The sequence below is a fragment of the Dasypus novemcinctus genome, chromosome 22 (genome assembly GCF_030445035.2).
Source record: "Dasypus novemcinctus isolate mDasNov1 chromosome 22, mDasNov1.1.hap2, whole genome shotgun sequence".
NCBI classification, from domain to species: domain Eukaryota; kingdom Metazoa; phylum Chordata; class Mammalia; order Cingulata; family Dasypodidae; genus Dasypus; species Dasypus novemcinctus.
Window position 1 is genome coordinate 70,307,982 of NC_080694.1, and position 19,715 is coordinate 70,327,696.

General features: G+C 36.6%; 1 protein-coding gene across 1 annotated transcript; it reads left to right on the plus strand.

Moving 5' to 3' along the window:
* The first annotated feature begins 16,736 nt into the window (after positions 1–16,736).
* On the plus strand, positions 16,737–17,672 carry LOC101443493 (olfactory receptor 12D2-like). The gene has a single exon (XM_071211078.1). The coding sequence runs from the start codon at positions 16,737–16,739 to the stop codon at positions 17,670–17,672; it is 936 nt and encodes a 311-aa protein (XP_071067179.1).
* The last annotated feature ends 2,043 nt before the right edge of the window (positions 17,673–19,715 follow it).

Below are 19,715 nucleotides of genomic sequence, written 5' to 3' on the forward strand. Positions count from 1 at the left end.
ATGGTTTGTTTCACATGATTTTGTAAAGCTTTAATCATACATGACATTCTTTTGAGTCTGGATTCTTTAAGCTTTAGATCCTTATGTTCAATGTAATGTTCATGGACATTTGAAAAGTTTCTAGTTTGGGACCTTAATCAGTAGTTTTGCCGTGAACTCTCTTGGACCTGTCTTTAAATGAATATACATATATATCCTCTTCCTACAGTATGTCTGTATGTGTGCATTATAATTACTGAATGAGAGGGTTATATGTATTCAGCACTATCAGGAAACTGACGGTTTTCCTAACCTGGTTGTACCACTTGACAAGCAGTATACAAGAGAATAAGTTGTTCTGCATCCTCCCTATTATGTACTATGATTAGTCTTTTTTTCAGCTTTTTAGCTTTTTCATTTAGACAATTCATTTTAGGATGTGTGTAGTTAGATCACATTAAAGCATTAATTTCTACTTTCCTGTTGACTAATGAATTTAACTACTTTTTCATATAGTTAGAGTCATTTGAATATTCAATTTCATGAAATACCTATTCAAGTGTTTTGCCCATTTTGCTATTGGAATGCTGCTTTGTTATCCAAGAAGTTACAGTTTTACAGAAAACTCATGCAGAAAAGGCAACCCCCGCCCCTCTATTATAAACAACTTGAATTCCTTTGGTACAATTTCTACCAATTAAATAATATTATAATGATACCTTTAATATATTCATGGATCACATTAGGGTTTTCTGTTTTCTATAGTCCTATGGCTTTTATTACATTTTATTCTATAATATAGATACAAACTAAATTTTTATTAGAAAAGGTGTGGGTTTATGGAACAATTTATGCATAAAATACAGAATTCCCATACACCACTCCACCACAGAAACCATTCATTAGTTAATCAACACTTGGATTGTTTCCATTTTTGGCAATTTTGTATAATGCCACAATGAATTTCTGTTTGTAAATATCTATTCAACTCTCTCCTCTCAATTATTCTGGTTCCTAGTAGTGGGGTTGCAGGGTCATGTGGTAATATGCTTCCTGAGGAACTGCAAATTGTCTTCCACATGGCTACACCATTTTACATTCACATCAGAAATGAATGAGTGTTCCTGTTTCTCCATATCCTCTCCAATCCTTGCAATTTTCTGTGTTTGTTTGTTTGTTTTTTTTTTGTAGTAGTAGTCACCATTCTAGTCAAGGTGAAATACTTTCTCATTGTGGTTTTAATTGTTTTTCTGTAATAGCTAGTGATTTTGAGCATCCTTTCATGTCCTTTTTTGGTCATTTGTATATCCTCTTGGGAGAAATGTCTATTCAAGCTTTTTGCCCATTTTTAATTGCATTGTCTGTTTATTATTGCATTGTAGGATTTCTTTACATATTAAGGACATTAAATCTTATTGGATATATGGTTTCCAAATATTTTCTCTCATTGAGTAGGTTGTCTTTCCATTTTCACAACAAAGTCAACTTACACATAAAATTTTTTTTAATTTTGATGAGGTCCCATTTATCTATTTTTTCTTTAATTGCTTGTGCTTCAGATATAAAGTTAAGGAAACCATTGTGTAACAGAAGACCCTGAAGATCCTTCCCTACATTATTTTCCATAAGCTTTAAAATCCTTGTTCTTATATTTGGATTGTTGATCTATTCTGAGTTAATTTTTCACTTGATGTGAGATAGGGGTCTCTTTCTTTCTTTTGCATATGGATATTCAGTTTTTCTAAGACCATTTATTGAGGAGCCTATACTTTCCTGACAGAGTGGACTTCACATCCTTGTCAAAAATCAGTTAGCCATAGATATGAGGGTCTATTTCTGAATTCTCAATTTGAGTCCATTGGCCAATATGTCTATACTTGTGCCATGCTATTTTGTAATATACTTTAAAGTCAGGAATTGTGAGTCCTCCAACTCTGTTCTTCATTTTCAAGATGTGTTTGGCTATTTGGGACCCTTCCAAATAAATTTGATAATTTGCCTTTCCATTACTGAAAATAGGCATTTTGAATTTTTATTGTGATTGCATTGAATCTGTAGCTCATTTTGGATAGAACTGACATCTTGATAGTTAGTCTTCCATTTCATGAACACAGAATGTACTTCTATTTGTTTAGATCCTTTTTGTCTTCTTTTAGCAATGTCTTTTAATTTTCTGTGTACGAGCAACACCGTTTCAAGTCTCTCTCCTCTGTAAATTCCTTTGAGGTTGCATAACTTACTTTAGTAACTCTTTAGGGCAGGTATTTTCTTATTGAACTCTCTGTTTTATTTATCTGTGAGAAAAAAGAAGAGAGAGACTGTGGCTGGCAAGTTGTGACATCACTCAGTCCAGTTTCTGTTGTCTGGATCAACTAAATTCAAAGCAGTCTTTTTGGAGTAACCTATATTTCTAGATTCACTCCTTCTGGCTCCCCAGGAGCAAGATAACCTACCAGGAAGAAAAGCCTCAGAGAAAGAAAAAAGAAGGGAGGAACACAGAACAGCTGTAAGACAGGAGATTCCCAGGACTGGAAAGTATAGTGAACATGGGGCACTGAGAGCAGTAGAAAATTTAAACTATTAATATGAGCTGGGATGAAAATTCTGCACAAAAACCTAAAGAACAGATCATTATTACCAGAGAAGGAACAAAGGAAAGGAAGATTTCTCCTAGAGATGAAACAATCACACAAATATTGTAACCTAAATATTGTACTGTATACCCAAGTCAAGAATCAGATGAAGATCAGCCAAGTAAATCTGATAGTTAAACACAGGCTATTCTAAACATCCAGAATAAGTTGAACCAAACATCAAGAAGAGCCTTAACACAAGGACAACCAACAAGAAAGCCCTAGGCAAGAGAAAGTGACATTCAGAGTAAGCTCATCAAGATAATCAGATGCCTGGACATCAGCAAAAGTTACAAGCCATACTAAGAAAAAGGAAGATGTGACCCAGTCAAAGGAACAATTTATGACTTTAAAGGAGACACAGAATTTGTAGTAAATATGTTCAAACAAATCTCCTAAAGCAATTCAAGGAGATGAAGGAAAATATTTTTAAATAGGTAAAAGATATTAAGAAGACACAATGTGAGCATAATGAAGTATTTGAAATTTAAAAAGAAACATAAGAAATTATGGGGATGTAAAGCACAATAGAAGAGATTAACATACAGTAGAGACATACAACAGCAGATTTGAACAGTCAGAAGAAAGAATCAGTGACCTAAAAGACAGGGCAAACAAAATCTTACAGACAGAAGAACAGATAGAAGAATGGGAAAAAATTAGTACGGCTTTGTGATTTGAGTGATAGCATGAAATGCACAATCATATGTGTCATGGATGCCCCAGATGAAGAAGAAAAGGGAAATGGGCCAAAAATATTTGAGGAAATAATGGCTAAAAATTTCCCAACACTTATGAAAGACATAATGTACTCCATAAAGCACAATATACTCCACACAGAATAAATTCTAATTTATTTCCTACTCTGAGACACAGATTAATCAAGAAGCCAAATGCCAAATATTTAAAGCAAGTTCAGAAAGCAGCAAGAGAAAAATGATTCATCACATTCAAGTGATCCGTAATAAGAATAAGTGCCAATTTCTTAGCAGAAACCATGGAGGCAAGAAGGCAGTGGTATGACATATTAAAGGTACTGAAAGAAAAAACTTAATTGTCAAGAATTCTTTAAGCAGCAAAACTCTCCTTCAGAAATGAGGGATAAATTAACATATTCACAGGTTAACAGAAAGTGAGAGTTCATCAACAAGAGACCTGACCTACAAAAAAATTCTGAAGGGTGCACAGCTGTTTGAAAGGAAAAGACAGGATAGAGAGAATTGGAGTAGAGTGATGAAATGGAGATTATCATTAAGGGTAACTAAAAGGGAAAAGGAAGAGAGAAAAATAAATATATGATATATAAAACCAAAGAATAAAATGTTTGTAAAACTTCCTTTACAATAATAATATTAAATGTTAATGTATTAAACTCTACAATAAACAATAAAAAGTACAGACTGGAAGAATCTATTTACAAAGTATGATCCAACAATATGCTGTTTACAAGTGAATCACCTTAGACCCAAAGACACATACAGGTTGAAAATGAAAATTTTGAAGAGCAGGTGTAGCTCAGTGGTTAAGTACCAGCTTCACATGTATGAAGTCATGAATTCAATCCATGGTACCTCCTAAAAAATGAATGAATTAAATAAACATAAATATGAAAAAATAAACAAGTAAAGTGAAAGGTTGGAAAAAAGATATTCCATGCAAATAGTAAACAAAAGAAGACCTGGGGTAGCTATACAAATATCAGACAAAATAGACATTAAATGCAAAGCTGTTACAAGAGACAAAGAAGGACACTATATGTTAATAATAGAGACCATCCACCAAGAAGAAATAATCATAAATATATATGTACCTAATCATGTTTTCCCAAAATACATGAGGCAAACACTGGCAAAATAGAAGGGAAAAACATATATGTTTACACTAATGTTGGAGACTTCAATGTGCCATTCCCATCCATAAAAGAATATCTAAACAGAGAGTCAATAGAGAAACAGAGAACTTGAATAATGTGATAAATAAACTAGACCTAACACACATAAACAGACATTGCACACCAAAACAGCAGGGTATGCATTCTTCTCAAGTGTGCATAAATCATTATCTAGGACAGAATACAAGTTGGGTCACAAAACAATCTCAAAAGATTTTTTTTTAATTGAAATTATACAAATTGCTCTCTGACCATAATGGAAATCAATAGTAAGCAGACAACTGTAAACCTCACAAATACATGGAAGTTAAACAACACCCTCTTAAACAATCAGTGGGTAAAGGAAGAAATTGAAAGAGAAATCATAAATAAATAAATAAAACTAGGTGAATGAAAATGAGAAAACAACATATTCAAATGTGTGGCATGCAGTGAAGGCAGTGCTGAGAGGTAAATTTCTAGCCCTAAATGCTTTCATTGATAAAGAAGAAAGACAGAAAATCAAATACCTTTTAGTAACTGCACACCTGGAAGAACTAGAAAAAGGAGAGCAAACTAATCTCAAAGCAAGCAGAAGAAAAGAAAGACTAGAGTAGAAATACATAAAAATTAGGATAAAAAAATCAATGGAGAGAATTAAGAAAAGTGAAAGTTGGTTCTTTGAGAAGATCAGTAATATTGACTAGAGTGACCAAAAAAGGTGACCAAAAAAAGAGTGACCAAAAAAAGTAAGAGAAGATGAAAATAAGGAAAATCAGAAATGAGAGGGAGACATTACTACTGATCATACAGAAATAAAAGATCATAATAGGATATTGTAAACAATTGTATGCCAACAAGCTAGACAATCTAGGTGAAATGGATAAATTCCTAGAAACACTTAAACAACTTTCACTGATTCTAGAAGAAATAGAAGAGCTCAACAGACCAATTACAAGTAAAGAGGTTGAATCAGTCATCAAAACCCACCCAAAAAGGAAAAGCCCAAAACCAGAAGGCTTCACATGGGAATTCTATCAATCCAAGAGTAATTAATACCAATCCTGCATAAGCTCTTCCAAAAAAATTGAAGAAGAGGGAACAACACTTAACTCATTCTATGAAGCCAACATCACCATCATATCAAAACCAGATAAAAATACTACAAGGAAAGAAGATTATAGTTCACTTTATCTAATGAATATAGATGCAAAAATTCTCTACAATATACTTGTAAATCCAATCCAACAGAACTTTAGAAGAATTATACATCTTGATCAAGTGGGTTTTATCCCAGCTATGCAAGGGTGATTCAACACAAGAAAATCAATTAATATAATAAACTATATTAACAAACCAAAGGGGAAAACCACATAAATATCTTGATTGACACAGAAAAGGCATTTGTTTTTTTTGTTTTTTTTTTTCTTGCCATATGCTTGTCTTTTTTTTTTATTGACTTTGTAATAATATTACATTAAAAATATATATGTGAGGTCCCATTCAACCCCATTTAGATTTAGAGAAAAATCTAAAACATCCAATGGGAAAAACGTGCAAACATATTAAATATATAATCCAGAGAAGAAATAAACAATAGCTAAATCAAGCAAATGTTCAGCATCACTGGAATCAAAGGAATGAAAACTAATAAGATAATTTTTCAACTATCACATAAACAAAGATTTTTTATAAGTTGCTTTTCATAATTCAACAATGAAATTGTACATACCTTCTTATTAAGATATGTTTTATGAAAGAAACATTTAAGAAGAGGACAATTAGATTCAAAAAAATTACTGACATTTTAAATATAGTACTTTAATATGCTTCCTGTGGCTTCATCTCTCTTTGTCTGAATTTAATTTATTATAAAGGATTCTAGTAATAGGATTAAGACCATCCTGACTGAGGTGGGCCACACCTTAACTGAAGTAGATTCATCAAAAGGTCCTGCACACAATAGGGTCACAACCACAGGAATAGACAAGATTTAAGAAAACATCTTTCTTTTTTTATTATTGTATTTTCTGAAGACACATAGATCACAAAAAATGTTACATTAAAAAAATATAAGAGTTTCCCATATACTCCACATCCCACCCCACCCCACTCCTCCCACACCATCAACCTCTTTCATCATTGAGGAACATTCATTGCATTTGCGGAATACATTTTGGACCACTGCTGCAGCGCATGGAAAATAGTTTACACTGTTGTTTACACTCTCCCCCACTATATTCACTGGATTATGGCAGGATATATAATGTCCAGCATCTGTCCCTGCAATATCAAGTAGGACAACTCCAAGTCCTGAAGATGCTCCCACATCACATTTTTTCTTCCCTCTCCCTGCACTCTGCAACTATAGTGGCCACTGTCTCCATATCAATGCTACAATTTCTTCCATAATAGTTCTATAGTGGAATACCAATCAATGGTACAATTTCTTCCATAAACGTTCTATGCTGGAATGCCAATAAGCCCACTCTAATCCATATTTTATTGCTCCATCCTTGGACCTTATGATGGTGATGTCCACTCCACCTCTATATCCAGAGGGGGCTTAGATCCCACATGGTTCATGGATGTGATTCTCCTGCTTGGAGTGTAGGCACTCTCAGTTCCCTGGTGTGATGGTTGACCATCTTCACATCCTATTAGCTGATCTGGGTAAGTTCAATGAACCGGAGAGTAGAAATTGCAACTCTGCTGAGAACATGTCTTTCTGAGGTACATACAGCTTCAAACTACCACATTATGTTACTTGGCACTGGGGAATTAAGGTTGCTAATCAGATAAGATAAGGATACCATCCTGAGTTACCAGAGTGGCCCAATGCAATGAACACACAAGGACCTTAAAAGATGGGATTGGGAGTCAGTGTCAGAGTGATGCCATGTGAGAAAGAGTCACCCAGCCATTGCAGTGAAAATGGAATGTGGGGCCTCTAGGAACTGGAAATGACAAAACCAAAAGGATAGTCCTTGTGCTGGTAGAATCTTTACATGGATGCCAAGTGTAACAAGGATGAGCCAAACTGGAGTTCTATGGTGAGAACTATCGTGCTCACAGGTCCTAGAACAAGAAGGGCAGTACACCTTGCAGGCCACAGAGCTGCATGATGAAGTTTAAAGTACACAGGCCCTGGAACAGGGAACAGCAGCACACCTTGCAGGCCAAGGGGCTGCATGGTGACGTTTAAAGCTCACGGGTCACAAGAGGAGTAGCAGACCTCACAGGCCACCAATGTCACAACTACTAAATGATGGAAACAATTTGTGTCCGTTAACCAATGAATGGATAAACAAGTGGTATATTCATATGACAGACTATTTCTCAGCTATATGAAGAAATCACTTGGGGAAGCACATGACAACATGGAGGAATCTTGAAGATATTATCTGGAGTGAATCAGACAGACACAAAGGATGACTCTTGTATGGTCTCACTGATATGAACTAAACATAATGACTAGACTTATGGACTTGGCCAATGCAGTATATAATTGAAAGAGATGGAATGTGGGATGAGAAGGGGTCGTAGATGTTGGATGTATATAGAATGTTTAATAAGGTCAAATGTAAATATGTGGTAATGGTTGGACTTGATGGTAATACATTATAATGAATATAACAAACAGTGCTGATTTATTGATGTGATTGAGGCTAAGTAGTCTAGAAAGATGAATGTTAGTTGGAAGACAGCTGGAGGATAATATGGGAAATACATAACAATGATTTGGGTAGATAAGGATGTGGTTAATAATATAAATACAGGAGTGTTCTTCTACAGGGTGTTAAGTATGTGGGGATATATGGGAAAATGTAATTTATGTGCTATAGCTAACAACATTGTAATGTTTTGTAACAAAAGCAAACTTGGTACTATTTAATTTCTTTAAAGGTAAAAAAAAAGAATATGGGGTTTGGTTTTGTGAGATATGAATATGATAAAGCAGTTTTTCTCTTCATTTTTTTGGAATTAATAAAGTGACCTTGACTATTGCATTTAACTAATCTGTGTTCACCTGTGTGTCCTTCTGAACACTAGAGGAACAACTGAGTTAGCAGTTACAATTAGATGAGATAAAAGTGCCTGAAAAAGAACTTTCTAGGAGTAATTTTTCCTTAACTTGTTGAGCTGCCTTTTTCTTTTATTTTATTCTTGTGAATTTGAAATAAGTGGTTAACAAATAAACTTTTAAAAAGGATGCTGCATACACTGTTGAAATGACAACAAAGAATTTAGAATATTACACAGATTTAGTTGATAAAGCAGTGGTAGGGTATGAGAAAATTGAGTCCAGTTTTGAAAGCAGTTCTACTCTGTGTAAAGTTTTATCAAACAGCATCACATGCTACAGAGATACCTTTAGTGAAAGGAAGAGTCAATGGATGTGGTCAACTTCCTTATTTTAAGAAATCCCCACAGCCGCCCACCCTTCAGCAGCCTCCACCTGATCAGTCAGCAGCCGTCAACATCGAGGCAGGACCCTCCACCAGCAAAAGATTACGACTCACTGAAGGCTCAGGGGAGAGGGACCATATTTTTAGCAATTAAGTATTTTTAATTAAGGTATGTACATTGTTTTTTAGACAGAGCTATTTATTGCACCCTTAATAGACTATAATATAGTGTAAGCATAACTTTTATATGCACACAAAACCAAAAAATTCAGATTGCCGGCGGGTGGAGAGGAGCCGCTGGAGGCCTCTGCGACTTCTCTCGGTGGCTCCGAGGTATGGAGGGCGCACGAGATTCAGGAAGAAACCGCGGAGACAGGCTGGTGGCACAAGTCTGGTTTATTGTGGAAGGGGATACGGCTTTATAGGGTTAGGGACTGCGTGGAGAGATTTGATAGGTGCGGGCGGGTACTGCTTTCTGATTGGTGATTGTAAGCGGTTGCTAGGCAGAGGGCTAGCTGAGAGGTTTGGAATAGGGGAGGGGAAAGGGGAAGTGAGAGCCGACCAGATGTTAGGCTAGGCGGGAGATAGCGGGAGGCGACCATTATTGATATATCTCGCCCGGGTAGGCTGAGGGCGCTTCGCCCGTACCAGGCTGAGGGTGTGGTTGCCCGTTCCAGCCACCCTGAACTGCGGCTTCAGGCTGTGCACACGCCTGTTGCCAGGTGGGCTTAATAAAGTTGGTTCGCACTCCCACATCTCCCCCTCTGTTTTTTTTTTTCTTTTTTTTTTTTATTGACTTTGTAATAATATTACATTAAAAATATATATGTGAGGTCCCATTCAACCCTACCCCCCCACCCCCCCTCTCCCCCCCCAACAACACTCGTTCCCATCACCGTGACACATCCATTGGATTTGGTAAGTACATCTTTGGGCACCTCTGCACCTCATAGACAATGGTCCACATCATGGCCCATACTCTCCTCCATTCCATCCAGTGGGCCCTGTGAGGATTTACAATGTCCGGTGATTGCCTCTGAAGCACCATCCAGGGCAGCTCCATGTCCCAAAGATGCCTCCACCTCTCATCTCTTCCTGCCTTTCCCCATACCCATCGTCCACCATGTCCACTTTTCCCAATCCAATGCCACCTCTTCTATGTGGACATTGGATTGGTTGTGTCCATTGCACCTCTATGTCAAGAGGAGGCTCAGATTCCACATGGATACTGGATGCAATCCTCCCATTTTCAGTTGTAATCACTCTAGGCTCCATGGTGTGGTGGTTGTCCTTCTTCAACTCCATCTTAGCTGAGTGTGGTAAGTCCAATAGATCAGATTGCAGGTGCTGGAGTCTGTTGAGGCTCAGGACCTGGCTATCACATTGTCAGTCCAGAGATTCAAATCCCCTAAATATATCTTGAACCCCAACATTAACTGCACCTCCAGCACATTAGCATGAAAGTCTTATGAAGGGAGATCCCATCTGAGTCCAGATTCATCACACATAAACACCATTTCCAAAGAGGGGCCATCTGCCCTGGTATTTAACCCCTTCGGCCATGACCATAACTCCCATGGGTCTCTTTAGCCCTCAAAGGAACCAATATCTGGGGGTTGTATCTGCTTTATCTGTCTCTCTGACTCTGCTCAGTTGTGCATGAGGGCAATCCTTCTGCCAGCCTCCAGACTCTTTTTTAGAAACTCGTAGCCATATAAACTCATTTCTCCTTTCCATTTCCCCCTTACTTTAGGTCAAACAGCATTTTAAAGTCATGGTATTTTATGTAGACATGGATATTCTGCTGATCCGCATTGAACCTTCCGTATAAGGTCCTTTTCCAGTTGCATCATCAGTTGGTAGTTGATAGTGGTCCCTCGTTGCCAGGGAGGCTCATCCCCGGGTGTCATGTCCCACGCTGGGGGGAAGGCATTGCATTTACATGCTGAGTTTGGCTTCGAGACTGGCCACATTTGAGTAACATGAAGGCTGACAGGAGGAAATTCCCAGGCACAATGTTGCTCTAGGCCTTGTTCTTATTTTAGGTTTATCAGCTCACAAGCATAGTCATTAGCATCAGGGGCTCACTGTTGAACCCTCACTCCCTCCCGGTCCCCGCCGCTGTACCTGGGAGACTGTCGCTGCTCCCCTAGGGACCACGACAGAGCACCACTGGCCAGGAACCCAGTACCCCCCTGCTGTGGTTTTTAATTGTTGCCACTATGAGTATATCCAAACATTACCATGCACCCTGGACATATGTTCTGTACAGCTCCCTGTCAGAAAAGGCATTTGAAATAATCCAGCATTCTTTCTTGATAAAACAACAACAACAACAACAATAAAACCAACTCTTTGACAGCTAGGAATAGAAGGACACTTCCTAAACATTAAAAAGGGAATATAATTAAAACCCAAAACTAACATTGTACTCAAAGTTGAAAGAATAAAACTTCAATTTGAATAATTGTGTTTAGTTCCTTTTTAAAATATCTATACCTTTATTGAGATGCTCATATTATTTATTCATTGTTTTCCTTATATCCTTTAGTTGTTTCTCTATGTTTTCTTTTTTCTCCTTGAATTTATTGAGGATCTTTCAAAAAAATCTTTGTCTGCTGTACTCAGAACTTCTTTTTGGATGGTTTCTGGATTTTTATCTTGTCCCATTGGTTGGGCCACCACTTCCTGGTTCTTTGTCTGTTTGTGGACCTTTTATTGTACACTGTACATTTGAATATTTTAAAGTGTTAACTTTGGAATTTCATGCCTGACCTGTTTATTACCTAATTTTATATCCAGCTGTTGATATGATTTAGATTTTCTAGAGTTCCAGTAGCTAACAGAAACCAACAAACTGAAGCAAAAGCATCCTTTACTGTCTTTACAAATGGTCTCTGCTTTAGCATGTGGTCTCCATTCAGAACTTAGTCCTCTTATCAATAAGATCTGCCCAAGGCAAATGCAAAATAGAGTGTCCTCATTTGTCTTTTCTGAGCCAGTCTTGTAATTGATTTTTGTCCTGGCCTTGTGCCTGGTTGTGGCACTTGGAATCCCCCCATTTACAGGAATGCCCCCTCTACTCCCTATAAAAAATACTTTCACTCCCTCCTGGGTGTTTTACTTTGACTTAATGCAGGTAACCCTTTGACTTAATGCAGGTAACCCTTTGCCCCAGGCCATTTTGATTAAAACTGCTTTAAATATCTGTAATCTGCTTCTCTGCCTACAAGATAAGAACTGGGAGGTCAGGTGAGGTTGAATGATTTAGGCTTCCATGTGATAGATTGTCCCTGACATAGAAGGACTTTTTTTGTGTGTTGATGTTCTATGCTTCCTCTGGAACATGTCCATGAACCCACAATGGGAACAGGTGGACTGCATCCATGTTGGGGAGGTGTGGGAAGGACTCGCAAGGACACCATAAGCTTCACCTACAATTTTCCAAGCTATATTTCCTTCATTTAGCACTAGCCCAGTTACTGCAACCCTTTACTTGTTTTCCAGAATTTTTAGGAATGTGGCTCTGCAAGTTTTTGCTAGCTGGTCGAAGACTTTGTGGGGGTACAGCACCTGGAACTATTTGCACCATGATCGTGATCGACCAGAAGAGTATGGCTGCAAATTTTTAATTGATTTGATATGCTATGAATTTAGATATAAATTGTCTCCCACTGATAGCAAATATATTCTCCTATTGCTAGGTTTGTTTGTCTTATTATCTGATTGTGTATTTTCATGCACAGAAACTCATGTAGATTGTGTCAAGTTATTTAACACAGAAACCTACCCAAACGATTGGTTATGGTCCACTGGGTGGACTGGGGGGCAGTGTAAGCTATAATGTAAATCATTATCCATGTGGTGAAGCAGTGCTTAAAAATGTATTCACCAGATGCAATGAATGTCCCATGATGATGAAAGGGGTTGTTGATATGGGAGGAATGGGGTGAGGGGGGTGGGGTATATATGGGGACATCATATTTTTTAATGTAACATTTAAAAAAATAAAAGAGACAGGAAAAAAAAAACCCTTAAGGATTAAAAATGAAAAAGCATTTATAAGAAACTAAGCCCATTAATTACTCATGGCATTTCACTTAATTTTACTACTACTTCAATAACAACCATTTATGTATTCAATATAAAAATTTAAGACTTTATTATAATAACTAGAGAAAAATAATGAATTTATTTCAGTTCAGCAAAAGCTGGTAAAATTTTAGTTTCCACGTTCAATATTATTCATATCAAAGAAAGTCTGTACTTGTTGAATCCACAAGTGAACTATGGCTATCAATTACATAGGAAAGGTGTTGTTAAGTTTGTTGGTATTACCTATGTCAAGTCATGGAGCAAATAGTGCTCCACTAACCTAGAAACAGCCGTAGGAAGTAATAGCGCACATGGAAAATACCCTAAAATCAATGAATTATGTGGAAAGTGTGAAAATGATTTGAAGAATAATTTGTACCTATGATTATATGACCCAGGAAGCAATATTTTAGTCCAGTTATAGGATATATTTACTTACGTCCTCTGAGTCTCAGTATTCTTTTGGTAAATTGGGAATACTTTTAATTCTTCCTTCTCTGGATTTTTATAAGTATTAACTAGCTAATACATATAGAGAATTCGGAAATATAACATCACATAAAAATCACAAGTATTTATTATTATCATATTTGGAATATATAATATACCAAAGACTTATAAATGCATGAATACACACTAAACTCTCCTGCCAAGCAAGAAAAATAGAAATTCGATACAAAGATTGACAAAGAACATGGCCTTGATTTCTGTTATTAAAAACTTAGGTAGATGAAAGATCACTTAGAAACATTCCTTGAATTAAAAGAATAGTATTTATAAGAAATCAAGAAGTTTGATAATCATTGAAAATACAAGGATTAGCCATCCAAAGAGAAAGAAAGGTAACCTTTGGGATCCAAATTTAAAGGAAATATATTACTGTCATTACGAAAGTAAAATGTCATATTTAGAAACAAAAAGCAATGCTAATTCCTTGATTCCTCTTTCTTTAGCTTCCACAGAATCACAGTAAAAACATATATTTAAAATAATAATCTTCTGGTATGAATCAGTGGGCTGTGACTAGCCCACATTTCCTAAATCTTAACTGACAATTTTCTTTCCACTTTCTAAGCCAAAGATTATTTTTCAAGGTAGTCCGCAAATGAGAGTGTGAATCTATTCCTCTGTTCCAGGAAATAAGAAGGAAATCTACTAACGCAGTTGAGGACTGTGTTGTTATCCATGGTCCTGAAACAAAAGGGCAAGTATTCCAAGGTGGAAAAACGGAATTTAAGATAGGAATTCCCCAAAGCTATTTCCTCACAGGTGTGGAAAAGTACCTTGTTTATTTTACAACAATTCTCAGCACCCAGGGGACATATTCTCTCTGGATTTTCATGGCTAGAGATCTGTGGTTCATAAAAAAGCAAGCAGAATTTCAGAAAAGTAGGAAGCTGATTTGGAAGAGAAAGAAATTAACCTGCAGTTCCAAAATAAATTATCATTTTAAAGGTTATTCTACGATTTACAATCACAGAAAGTGTAGACCTGAAAGCTTTCTTGCCTGTGAATCTGAACATTCAAATAGGTAAGAATAAAGTAGGACACAGGCTGGGAAGTTGCCCATGTATTCTAACTGTTAGTGAGTAATCTGTCTTCTTGATATTATTAAAGTTAAATTCCCAAGATTTGAAGTCAATTTCCTATCTTAGAGTGGACCTCTCTTTTGTGGTTGTTGGTTATAAAACGACTTTACTTCCTATATTTTTATTGCCATATCTCATTCTCAATTCATTAAGCCTGATTTCTGAACATTCACCAAAGAAAATCAGCAGTCTCTATTTACATTGTAGTGGAACGGTTTAGTGCTGATGGGAATGATTTCAAGTTTTCTTTAAAATTTCAGCACAGTTTTATTTCTAAATGAATTTTTATATAATTCTGTTTTGTAGTAGAGAGAATCAAAATGATACTTAGTGTATCATCTGTTTTTAAACAGGGATGGCAAAATTCAGTAAGTACACAGCATGTGCAAGGCTATAAAAAAACTATTTGGGTGTTTTGAAAGCAACCCTTAAATGAAGTATAATAGAGATTAGGTAATTTCTCAAAATCTCGACCACTTATGAAACTTAAAAATTCAGGGGCTCCTAAATGTGATCGCTAATTCATTCACTTTTTACTGTAGTCATCCCAAATATTTTCTTCTCCCCTGATAGATTCCTACAGCCTTGAATGATTCACATTTTGTAGAAACTCCCCTGTGTCCACATTGCTCTTCATATTTCCTTAAAGTTCTTTCTCTTCTCTCAGTGCCTTTCACTCCGAGAAAGTTCTCACATAACCTTGCTTCTTCCCTCACAAAACACATGTTCTATATCTTGAAATGAAAAGGACAAAGAGGGAACTATATCACAAGGTATATTTACTTTTGTCAATGCACCTAAGGGAGATAATGCCAGGTACTTTGCAAATAACATGGAAAAATAGTTTCAAAGAATTTTCTGACTTTCCATAAACAGCCCAAATTTCGTAAAATATTCTTATTATTATACTATAATTAACTTATTTGCAATTCCTCAATAGTTTATTATAACTTTAGAAAACAATGTTATTTTACTTCTGCAAAGGAAATGAAATTAATGCATTCCTTTTGGAGGAAATGTGAATGTTTTTGATGGAAAGTAAGGGCAAGGAAGAAAACATTTTTCTTTGGACTTTGGAGGGACCTGGTACAAGGCAGTCAGACTGTTGGGGTGAGGGAAGCCCCCATGACAGTCAGTGTCCTGTTCATGAACCTACAGGTGAAGAAATTGCAGTTCCTTCAGGGAGATTATCCATCAATACCTGAAGAGAGATTTTATTAAAGACTAATTAAAATGGGATTTAAGGAAACTGATCATAAAAGAAGATAGAATTTTATGGAGACTGAAGTCACAGCTGACTCAAGGAGAAAAGTCCATATTGTCTGTTCTAAGGGAGTAAATGCAGAGTCCATGAGAAGAAGGATCTTCTTACCAAGGATCCAGGGAAGCAGGAAAGCAAGCAGAGCCCCAGGGCAACTGGAGAATGCCCACGCCATACCTTTAGTCGTCACAGAAGTAAATGGGTATCAGGTTTTGAGAAAATATTAGGCCCAGATTAGATAAAGAAACTAAACTTATCAACAGATGTGACGATGATAAAATTTCAAATATCTTAATGTGGCTTCATTTCTAACCCTACTTAAGGCTTGGTGATGCTTCTATGCATAAGAACATGAAGGGTTCATTCAGAAAGAGGACACCTCAGATCCCATTGCATTATAGGATGAGGAAAAGCTATCATTGTTTAAAAAAGGATTTTTTAAAAATTTCTTTGTAGACTTCGTGATTATAATTGCTTTAACACTGTCTATTTTCCTTAAGTGAAAATCCTTCGGGTGACTTTTTACTAGAGTTCTTGACACCTGGACAATAGAGTATTTTAAAATGCCACCCTGTAAAACCGACATAGGAAGATGAAAAAAAGTATCAGAATGTAAAAGTTCAGAGGCAGAAGTTTATAGACTGACCATGAGTATACATGAAAAAAGGAAAATATAATGAGAAATCTACTAAAAATTGAAGACCATCTGAATGCCTTCCCATGGGTAGCATTAAAGATTAGTCCATGCTACATGATCTGTAAACGCTCTGTGTTTTGGGTCATTTAACACAATATTCTTGCTCAAAACGTTTTTGCCTTGGAGAGAAAAATCAGGGCTGCAAAGTTTTAACACTCCACAGTAATAGATTCCCAGTTCTTATTTTATCATTACTTCTAGTGATGCTAAATCAAACCTCAGTCACTGAATTTTTCCTGCTGGGAGTGACAGACATCCAAGAACTGCAGCCTCTTCTCTTTGTCATTTTCCTCACTATGTACATCAGCAATGTGGCTGGGAATGGGACCATCCTGAAGCTCATCATCTCTGACCCAAGACTCCATTCTCCTATGTATTTCTTCCTGGGAAACCTTTCATGGCTAGATATCTGCTACTCCACAGTGACACTGCCAAAGATGCTGGAGAACTTAGTCTCTTCACACAAAGCAATTTCTTTCTTGGGATGTATGAGCCAGCTGCATTTCTTTCACTTCCTGGGCAGTACTGAGGCCTTGCTGCTGGGCGTGATGGCCTTGGACCGCTTTGTGGCCATCTGCAAACCACTTCATTACACTGTCATCATGAATTATCAGCTCTGCATCCAGATGACCAGCACAATATGGGTCATTGGTTTCTTCCATGCCCTATTGCACTCCATAATGACCTCTCGCTTGAACTACTGTGGTTCCAAACATATCCATCACTTCTTCTGTGATGTTAAGCCATTGCTGGAACTGGCCTGTGGAAATGTTGAACTCAACCAATGGCTTCTTAATACTGTCACAGGGACCATTGGCATGGGACCCTTCTTTCTGACTCTTCTCTCCTATTTTTACATTCTCACCTATCTTTTCTTCAAGACTTATTCTTGCAGTGTACTTCAAAAAGCACTGTCCACCTGTGCCTCTCACTTTGTGGTTGTTATTCTTTTCTATGCCCCTGTTCTGTTCACCTATGTTCGTCCAGCTTCAGGCAGCTCCATGGACAAGGATGCAGTCATTGCCATCATGTACAGTGTGGTCACTCCTGTACTAAATCCACTGATCTATACCTTGAGGAACAAGGAGGTGAAGGGGGTCTTGAGTAGAGTGATCAAAAGGAAGCTCTCACATGAGTGAACATGGAGAACTCTTCTGAGACATAAATAAGCAGTCATGAGGTAGTTGAGATGTCAATGTATACTGACTCTCAAATTGATGACAATGTATAGTCAAGACAGAATTGGATACAGAAAAGATAAATGGGAACATCTTGCATTTCTAAGTGTTATAAGGGAATGGTGAACAGCTTGGACACTAGACATGGAACCATAATGTTAAACTGGCTTTTGTTGTATCAGTGGATATAATTGTTTGTTAAATAATCTAATGTGTTCTTCTATGAAACCAGAGGCACAAATATACCTATGTGGTTAGTATTTAGGATTCTTTATCTGCCTTATCCCTTTTGGTTAACATATTTTAAAATGAGCATTAAAATTACTATAGCCATTGTTATACTTAATATGTTTTGTAAAATTTAACTTAGGGTAACGATAACCCAATTGAAAAAGCAAAGGATAATTCACATATTAATTAAGGTGAATTTTTTAGAGACATGTCATGATTATTCTTCTCCATACATGAAGATAAATACATAATTAATGCCAATGACAATACAAATTAAAAGAAATAAAGTAATTAATATTTCACCAGAGATATCTAGAAACTCTATCTCCAGACAAAGAAATCACCTGAATAAACAGTTGGGATTATTGTGAAATATTAAAAGTATAGGTAGACTGAAAAAACATTCTTTTCTATATCCTTAGGGTAATATTTTCTCTCTCAGTCTTTGGTCAATGAAAATAATTTTCTACTGTTTGGTTTTGTTTCCATATTTCTATCCCTTTTGACAGACTGTGTTATAATACAATGGAAAACAGGTGAAAGATGAAATCTTCAAAACTGTTTTATTTTCCTTTCCTGACATAAAACTAATACTACCTGAAAGCTATGAAGTCATGGTTGCTGAGGTATTTCTAGAGTTAAGAGCCAAATGATGTTATGTCCCACACTTCTAAGATATATAAGTGGCTGCTGGCCCTGGAAGGATGAAGGAGGCCAGAATTTATATCTATTTATAGACAGGCACTCAGGCAAGAGTAAGAAAAGGAATTTTCAGCTGGTGAACTAACTCTACAAAGTTTCTTCAATGATTTTTGCTGATGCAAATTTTACACTGTGGAAGGGGGAATACCCAGCTATTTCAAAGACTATTGGACACGTGGTTTGGTTGACAATGATGCTCCAAAAACCCAAACATCAATATCTCTCCTGTTAGAGTGAGGCATATAAAGGTCATATAATAAATGGAGTCATGGATAATCTGGCACTCTTGGTACAGCAGACAGAGCCAATAATAATTTCCCCAGCTACTTGTGTAATTGGGACTGACATACTATCAGTTAAGGAAAAACACAACATCAGGTCCTAGGTGGTGCAAAATGAGCTTTTACACTGACAAGAGCCATGGGGAAGCCTTTGAAATCTCCCAAATACTGAAAATTAATTTAAAAAAAAACACTGTCATACTCTAGGAGAAATTGCCATGATTAGTGCCACCCCTCAATAGCTAAAGACTGGTGGTCACCTGCAGAAATCAGGTGACCTTGGATAATAACTGCAGAATATCCAAAGCTCAACTGAAGACTACTCCTGATCACAGCTGCAATCCTGGTCATGGCATCATGGCCAGAAAAGAATAACAAGACTCCAAATAAAATGGTAAATGGCCACTGATTTGATAAATTCATACCTGTCTCAGCAGCAGTCAAAGAGGGGGTGGATCAAGAGACTTAAGACAAGGTTACAAGTGTCTTATGATCTACCCTTAGAAGTCCTAGAACATCACTTATGCTTCTTTCCATTGGTCAAAAAATGTCACAATTCCACTTACATTCAAGAAAAAGGATACCCCAGAGCATTAAAAATGGGTGGCCTGGCTTATTGAATATCTATCTTATGAGATTAGCTACCACGTGGACTTGTCATAATGATACTTCAACTGAAAACTTGTGTTTTTTTTTCATTGTATTTAAAAACATACATCATGCATTCTAAGTAACTTAAACATATTAACTCATTTATGACATTTTAAAATCCATTAACTTTTTTATATAT

Bases quoted from the DNA above. Each gene is read 5' to 3' on its own strand.
- LOC101443493 (XM_071211078.1), top strand. From the start codon at position 16,737: ATGCTAAATCAAACCTCAGTCACTGAATTTTTCCTGCTGGGAGTGACA.